The 9,768-nt window shown below is 29.3% G+C and overlaps 1 protein-coding gene across 1 annotated transcript in view; it reads left to right on the forward strand.

Annotated features, from left to right (window-relative positions):
- The first annotated feature begins 2,259 nt into the window (after positions 1-2,259).
- LOC100570822 (adenosine receptor A2b-like) overlaps positions 2,260-9,768 on the forward strand; it is a 45,442-nt gene continuing 37,933 nt past the window's right edge. Inside the window, exon 1 of the mRNA XM_029488626.1 lies at positions 2,260-2,835. Within this exon, the coding sequence (XP_029344486.1) occupies positions 2,457-2,835 (379 nt within the window). The 5' untranslated portion in view covers positions 2,260-2,456. The remainder of the gene's footprint in view (positions 2,836-9,768) is intronic.

Consider the following 9,768-nt stretch of genomic DNA (forward strand, 5'->3'; position numbering starts at 1 on the left):
TTTTAACGTTAATTAAAAACTCATATTGTTATAATATTCATAATTGGTGACAATTAAATATTTTTAAAAATCATAACTTTATTTTCATATCATAATTTGTTCTAATCTACAGTACGTCTGTACGCAGGTTGTAGATATGAATTTATGGTGGGGGCAGGAGATGGTGCTGTACTGCTGTTCACCAAGATACCAAAATCCACCCACGCTTATTTTGTGGAGTAAAAATTATGATAATCTCTTATCTTTGTCGATAAATTTAATATTTATGCACTATGCAGCTATTCTTGTTCCAAATAAAATTTAGTTGCTACCTAGTTAAATTCGTTATTTTTCGTTTAACTATCCAAATTTGTCAAAGTTTAAACTTGGTATTTTCGAATTTTTTAAATCACTGTAAGAACTACCTACGTGAAACTGTTGTATTACATTTTCAAGCTTTCAGACCTAGCACAAAAAATGTCATCAACACTCATAAAAAAATATGAAGATTAAAACATTTTTACTTCTAAAAATGTTTTAAAAGATGCATCATTGTGACATTATAATATGATTCTTCGCTCTCCTCAGAATCTAAAATGAATAGATTATAGTTTTTACATCCCTGCGATTAGAACTGTAGCGTCAATCGAGCGAAGTAATATTAATATCTATAAATAACAAAAGGTACCATAGAATATAGTTCGTGTCGGCGTCGTAATACACTTTGTTCACCTGCCACCCTCAAAAAAATAAAATAATATTTGATCACGCCCAAGGTAATCCAATCACGGGAAAATCGACGTAGGTGGTTTGTATTTTATGGTTATAAAAAAATAGTATAATAATAGTTATATAAACATAGCGTAAATAAATATTAAAATATACGCGTGCGTTTTAGGTTCCAACTGGTGGTGCAGCTTATTACTGAGGTAATAAAATATCTCACGTCCGTAGTCGGTCGACCTGATTGGACTGCAATAGTTTAACGGTCGCAAACAATTATTATTACATATCATATCGTTATGTCAACAACGACATATTAATATTATTAATTTTCGTACCTATTATATTATTATGTGCTGCGGTAATAAGTAATAACCGTGGTCACTCGTCGCGGTTGACCACCATTACAACAGTAAATTATCATTTTCACACTCACGTTATAGGTAAACAGGGTGATTCACCAAGCATGCTCACCCCAATTTTTAACCTAAATAATGAATTTATTAAAACTTTGATTTTTGGAACTTTTAAATATACCATATGGGCCATATTTTTAAAAACTTGGATCCTTATAAGTACCTACCATTTAAGAGCTTCTGTGGCGGTAGAAACTTATTTTTTAAATTTAAATCGCCATTTTTTCCTAATTGTACATTTTGATTTACTTATCTGAATCATTATAATAAAGTAATTTTGTTAAGATATTTTTAACGTTAAGAACTACCTATATGGATAATAGGTCCATTATGATAATGATTAATGGGTTTGGAAGAATAAAAGATACGTATGTGATAGCTAAGATTATTTGAAAATTATAGTAGGTGATTAATATTAATCTATTAACATTTTTATAATAATTTGTAAAAATTGACAATTGAGTATAATAAAATAATAAATACTAGATCCAATACCTATTACATCTTTTAGATATTTTTGTAAAACCAATTTTTTAGAGCTACTATCCTTAGGGTATCAGAAAGTAGAAACTAATCATTACAATTTTTATTTAAACACCACGTCAGTTGCGTATTTATGCGGTGGCAACAGGGGGATTTCTCCCCCCCTGCCACAAGACGATTTTGATTCTTTTGCTTAATGCATATTTATTTTTGATTATATTATACTTTTACATTTTAATCATTTTAAAGTAAGGTAGGTATTTAATAATTTGCTGTAAAAAAGGTTGGTTTTCATTTAAAAAATGGAATTTGTATCACGTCACTGAACACATCCATTAAATAGTATAAACAATAATACAATATACATCAAAACAATAATTTCAAATATGGTCATTAAGTATATACTTAAAAATTCCAACAATCAGCATTATTTTAACAAATTCATTAGTATATTATTATAAAGTAGGTAGGTATAGAAAAGAATATATAATATGGGGGTGAGCACGCTTGGTGAATCATCCTGTATAATATATTTTATATTAATATTATTATATTATATCTAAAAGTGTAATATACCTAATCGGTGTAAAACAATATATGTGTCATGGTGGGGACGAGGGAGGTCCGCGGAAAGCCCGAGACGCCGCCGGCCTGCCGCCACGGCCGCCGTTGAGGTCAGTCACGGTTTGGCGTTATGAACGCGTGCACGGCGGACGCCTTCGCACCACCGCCTCTGTCACCATATAGTCACCATCGTTGCTACAATAGTCGTCGGCGACCGTCTTCGTCACCGCGACGGATCACCAGTAAGCGGCCGTGCAGGTTGGCGTACAGGCACTGCGGGTGCCGGCCACAATGATGGCCGCGGACGGCGGAGGGCTGAACGTGCCGTACGCCGTTCTCGAGGGCCTGGTGGCCGTCGGAGCGACCATCGGCAACGGGCTGGTGATTGTGGCCTTCCACAGGGAACGACGACTCCGCCGGCGCACCAACTATTACATCGTGTCGCTGGCGGTCGCCGACCTGTTGGTCGGTCTGGTGGGCATACCTTGCGCCGTGCTGTCCAGCGTCGGGCTGCCCCGTCACTTGCACCTGTGCATGTTCTCCGTGTCGCTAATAATCGTCCTGTGCACGGTGTCCATACTCAGCCTGGTGGCCGTGTCCGCCGACCGGTACTGGGCCATACTTTACCCGATGGCCTACTCAACGAACTCGAACACCAAAATCGCAATCAGTAAGTACCTGTGCATTTGCATACGCGTATACGCCCGGGGCTTTACGCGCGTACATAGTGCTGTTGTCGGCTACCGCCAACCGTCGTGGCGTCGTCTAAATAAAAATAATATGAAACTCACGCAAATTGTATGTACGTAACCCACCCATCTATATAGGAATATACGGCCTGGAATATTTTAACAACACGGGAGACAGCTATAACTATTATAATACGAGTTAGTATGAAAAGTCGAAGATAGTCATTTCGTTATCATTCTCGCTGTGACTGACAATAACCATCATCGTGTCTTCCATTTGAATCCGCCTACTCTATACTTAATACAAACTATAGTATTGTGTGTAAATTGCTTGCTTACTTACCTAGACCCACTCGAAGCTCCGACTATAATGATCGAAATGAGCGCGATTTTTTTCGATTTTTTTTATTAAAAAGTGAATAAAATAATCCTTTTGCTTATAATTTAATTATTTATCTAATTATTCACAATTTTGATTAAGAGAGAGTATTTTTTATACTTTGTTGGGATTTACTTATCCGTATATTTTAAAAAATTTAAATTTTTGTTAAAAACATCGTTATTTACAAATATAGTATGATGTACTTATTAATTGTGTCTAAAATTTAAATGTCATATTACCGTCGACATAAGTCCATAAAGCACTTGTAATGGGTATTATTTATATTTATTTTCCACGTGGCTGATATTGAGAATTACGGTGATATAATATGTAGAATGCAGATACTAGTTTGGAGGTATACAGTTTGGACAATATCTCGGGATTTATGATTTACAATTTATACCTACTTAGTAATTAACTATACAACTATATTATTTACCTACTCGAAGTCTCGATTTTTCAAATCTCAATTATATGATAAAGAAATAAACGAGTGCCTACCAGTTATAATACTATATCTACATTCTACTGGTACTAGGTATTATAGTGTACTTCTGTAAACGTTATATCATATATTGTGAATAATTCGTGACTCGCGGCTAATATACAATTTGAATTAAATGCTTTAAATAGTAAAAAACAACAGTTTTCACAAATTGGATTATTAACTTAAAAAATATTTTGTACTATGCCGCTATATTATAGGTGTACTATACGTAGTACCTAGTTACAATTCGTATATTTTTAGTAGTGTAGTTAATAGTTTTGATTTATCTATACTAGATCAGCGGTGCTCAACCTTTATGTGATGACGAGTGACGACCTATAATATTTACCCAATATTTCATGCGACCTTTTTAAAAATAATGTTCAATGTGGGACTACCTACCCTACCCCGCTACCTTAATTTTTTCATTTACCGTAACTAAAAGAAACTATTACTCTTAATTAATTTTATTTTTTACTTATATTAATAATATTTTTTATAAATAATTTTTTGGCCAACCATTCAAAATTATTCTTGATCCAAATTGAATCGTGGCCTACGGTTGAGAACCTCTGATATATATAGAGACGGTAATGTAGTTTTAGTTATAGTAGTTTTTAGTTGTAATTAATAGCTTTAATCAATTGAACTTTTCAACAACCATACTATTGTGTAATTGAATCAACAATTCTATTTTTTACCAAGTATTCCTACCTATATTAACTATAAAATTATTACATATTTACATGTATATTTAATGTATGCATATTTTATAATGAACATTAAATAATTATATGTATATTTAAAAATAACACAAATAATCTTTTGATTTTTGTACAGTATTATTTAATTATTAGGAATGTCTATTAATAAATTATGTTTTTTTTAGGTGGTGAGTTAATTTAGTTAGTCTTGTCTGTTATTTTTTTGTTAGCAGTAATGGCACCGATGCAATAACAATAGATTCGTCCAAATTTACAATTTTTCAGGAGACACAAAAACCATTTTTTTTGTATATATCTACCTAATTTATATTAGAAATATTTTAAAATGTTGAAGTATTATGAATTATGATATTGATACATTATCTATTTCACACAATTCCATTACATAATTAATACATTTTAATTATTTAATAAAATGAACACAATAATAATAGCATAAAATATTGGTCTTTTTAGGTGCAACTACAGAATACGTCCAAAACATATCTGGTTATTGCACCGAATATGTTGTAGGTAGGTAACACATTAATGAACAAAATATATGTTGAAAAAATATATGTTCATGACATATTTCATATTTATTAATTTCTTTCATATATTTATATTATTACTCCTTTTATTAAATTTAAAATAATATGTTTGGTAAGTGAGAACATTAATTTATAAAATATAAAATAAAAATAGTAAAAATGTTTTATTAGTTTGTTTGATATATTATTATTGTGATTGAAATGAATACGACAAAATGATAAACAATATTAGTGAGTCCACAGTTTTGCCAATTAGGTATATAATGATTAACTGGTTATTAAACAAAACACAATATTGTGGTTACTACACAATATTATTGGTCTTATTATCAAATGCATTACATATTTAATATTTACATATACCGTTAATATGGATTAATGCACAAAAAAAGTGATAAATAGCATAAGTTGATTTGGTGTAAAAACAAGATACGCCCGTAGGTATACTTATACGTATTTGGTACTTGCACCGGACAAAATGTTTCTCTTTATAGAATGACGTATATTTGTATTTGGTTATTGAATCGAACAGAATGAATAAAAAAGATTTTTGTTGTACATTTTTCAATACACTGATTGAACATATCTGGTTGTTGCACCAATTGATAGAGAATTTTGTTCCCAATATTTTGATGTAAAAGACACATTTTTGAAAATGTTAGATGTATCTCGTTATTGCATCGGTGCTTTCAGTTGGCCTTCAAATTACTTTCATGTTACCTTATCTATCAAATGGAAATTTAAACTATATAGTGTTTAGGTCTTTAAATTGTTTGATTTTTTAACAGTTTCCCAAAGACCAAAGTGTATAAGGGAAAACTACTCATACCAACATAAGCGTGCGCAGAATTTCTGGCAGGGTAGTCATACATAAATACATTAACACACACACACATATTACGTATATATAATATTCATATTCACACCTAAGTTACAAAAACTTATATGGATGGGGTAACCTCATTTAACTACATTTACCGTGGTAAAAAAATAATTTATGATCTATCAATTATCATGATAATAATATTGAATATTTAGGGGGGCTGGGGGGAGTTCACAGAGTAGTCAAGTGCCTACCATGACTACCCCGTGTGCACGCTTATGCATACCAACGACCGTAAAAAGATAACGACATTTAATGCATATAGGTACATCTTTTAATTATTTTATAATTGTTTCAGTTCCAAAACTTTAAATTATCTTTCATAATTTATTTATTTTATGAGTATCTATATGACTTAATATGTAAATGTATATATTTTTTTATATATATTTGGTAAGAGGCTTCAAGTACATAGACTTTTAGCCTACATCAACTTAATATTTAAACAAAGAGGTATTAATGTACCTACATCAAAACAAAATACAAATATTGACACGTTATTTACAATTTATTGCCAAGGTTTTTAAACACATAGGTATTATTATAATTACACTTATATTATATAAGTTATATAGTTAGGTATATATTTATATGATATAAGGTACCTCGGGTATCTACTACGTATAGTTAGTCGGGGATTCGTTAATTACTAATTTGTTTAAACACTTTAAATGAGATGGTTTATCATTACATATTTTGCATTAAAACTTATAATGTAACTATATTACATTTTGGGTAAGTTGTATACAATTATGACACCAATATCATAGGTAAACCTATACACTGAAATGAGTTAAGCTGTTTCTATATATCATGTCCGGCTATTTTTATTATTTAGTATTATGTATGTTTTGAAAACTAAAATTAATTACAAGATTGTTGTAAAAAGTAAAATAAAATTTAAATGGTTTATAATAAATTAATATATTCAATAATATATTATGCACCTAATAATATAAAACAATTTTGTCTTATTTGATAAGAATCATTATTATGTTAGGTAGGTCGTAGGTACCTACTTATAAAATGAATAGGTACATAATATTAACCTTGACACATATAGGTTATACCTCCTATAATAGGTACTCATGGCGGGATGGACACATAGTTAAGTTAACTGGGGTAGTGGGGTAAACCCGAAAATTAATATGAATTATTTTTATTAAATACCTATTCATGAATAGCGGTTTTATATTTTGATATGAACTCGATTTTTTATTTATTTAGAATTGGAAATAATATTTTAGAACAACTGCATTGACATTTTGTGTTATTTTATGCTATTTTTGATATTACTTATGTAAATTTAAGACTTAAGTTAAAATTTCAAATATTATATTGAAAAAATATAATTGATTGTGTAATTATGTAAATATACACATACCTAACCTAATATTATAATATAAAGGTATCAATTGGTTGTATTCTATTAATAAGCTATGTGCACTGCAATGCAATGACACTAGCTGTTTAAAATATGTTTGTTCAATGTACAATGTACTACGTATTCAAATTTTAAATTCAATCTCTCATTAGTTCAATTATAATGAAATTGTAGGTTTATTCAAATATTATACAGAAATTTATGTTTGTAAGTTAAGTATACAATATACCTATATCATAAATACTTATACGAGAAACGGCATACCACAAAGCAGGGACGGATTGGAATTTCAGACCAGCCCGGAAAAATACTTTTTTACCGGCCCACTATTTGTTGGGAGATTGAGGGCTACTGATAAGTGTACCATACTGAAGATAGTAATTTTTTTTTAGTATTTTAAAGGGTAGTCTACTGTAATCAGTGTTATTATAAAATCAACTTTCAACAATAAAATGTTATAATAAAAATAATAATAATGGAATAACAATAGTATTACCTACATATACATGTTACATAATAAAATGTTAGTAATTTTATATTTTATATTATCAATTTTACTGTATCGGTATAAAAAAATAATGAAAGTACAATTACAATATATTATTCAATCGTATTTGATACCATTTAAAAGTAACACATATGATACGTGAGTGTGATAAATCCTTGTACTAAATTATTGATTTTGAGTGAATTTAGTCAGCTTAAAACAAATACTTGCAGTAACAGTTTAAAGCGTGTTTCCAACATTGTCATCGACAATATTTCTGATTTCCTGTCATAAGCGGTAACATAAATATTTGTCGACGACAATTTCAGAAATATATGTTTGCTACAAATGTTTCTTGTTCTGGACCCGACTGGACCGGACTTAATATTTTTAATTATTAATATATTATTATTATAATAATGAAAAAGTTCAGCTAAAACTTACTTCACTGTTTTGAGACTTGAAAAATGATTTAATGCTTTTAGAAGCAATGGCTTCTAATAGTAGTATTTTATTATTTTTGTCTAGAATTTTTTCAGCTCCTTTTCATTTTTTACTACAGCCTGATCCATTCATTTCCATTTTATTTTATAATTCGCAACTATTACTATTGTAACATAAAATATTTTATGAATTATTCCTAGTTAAGTAATTAGTAATTGAATTGTAAAATTAACCAAATTGTGCTGACTGCCGAGTGCTGATATCTAGATTTTGAATGACGATTGATATTTAAGTATAAATAATATAAATTTCAAATAAAAATATTCTTGTTAGGTATTCATATTCACGACCCACATCCGACTGCAGGTATCGTCAAAATTCGTCGTCATTACCCGCAACCCGCCGGCCAATCTGATCGATGACAACCCGAATAACCAATTATAATTTATAGATTTTACTTTCCACGGAAGTTGATTTTTTGATTACAGTTATTGTTATTACTTATTGATAATTAATATTATTATACAGTTTCTGTTGTAGACGTTGTATACTTGCATTATTACAATTTACAACGTTTTACGTTATAATATTATAGACTGTTATTACGTAATATCATTGAATGAATAATCCATAATCAATTGTATGTAATATTTATTAATTAATAGATTATATTTACGTCTACCTACTATTTACTATTTAGTACGCGGCCCATCGGGAATTTCCCGATTTCCCTATGGCCCAATCCGTCCCTGCCACAAAGGTATCACGTCTAGACGTCTAGTTATAATTTTATGCCAAAATTATAATTAAATAACATTAATTTTATTTACACAATTTCTTAAATGTATTAAAATTTATCAAAATTAAATAAACTACGTATTACTTTATCACTAATTTAATCAATAATACTTTCCAAATCATGTTATAAATTTATTATTTCTTCTATTAAAATGGTTTATGATAATAATTAATTGTAAATTGTAACTAAGAATGTAATTGATACTGTAAAATAGAAATATTCAAGTAAAAAATAGTAATCAACATACCGATTTATAAGTATTTATTAATAACGATTATATACCATTATACCTAATATAATTTTAAAAATGTGCGAAACCAAAAACATTTATTCAAAGAAAAATGTTATGTTGCGTTTGAAGATCCTTACATCACGCTTATGAAAACCAGTTTATTTACACACTATAAAATAGTTCTATCATAAAATTTAAGATGAAAAAAATATTCCAATCTACTTAAGGAATATGTATATGTAATCTATACCCACTGTTAACTGTCGTATGTATTTTTTATTATAATATAACATTCATAAATATACATTCGGGCATCGGACCATTATAAACGCTCGATTTTTTGGATTTATTAAAAGATTTACTAATTACCACTCTGAAACCTTGATTTATAGGTGACATGTTGATATTTAAATACATAAGTAAAAATTAAATTAACGGAAGGATAACATTTTTATCTTTATAATAAATACCTATATACCAAGTACTTTAATATATTTTCGCAACTATGAAATAATGTTATAAAAAATTACAAGTCTCATTAAAAAGAGACACTAAACACGT

The sequence above is a fragment of the Acyrthosiphon pisum genome, chromosome A1 (genome assembly GCF_005508785.2).
Source record: "Acyrthosiphon pisum isolate AL4f chromosome A1, pea_aphid_22Mar2018_4r6ur, whole genome shotgun sequence".
Classification (NCBI taxonomy): domain Eukaryota; kingdom Metazoa; phylum Arthropoda; class Insecta; order Hemiptera; family Aphididae; genus Acyrthosiphon; species Acyrthosiphon pisum.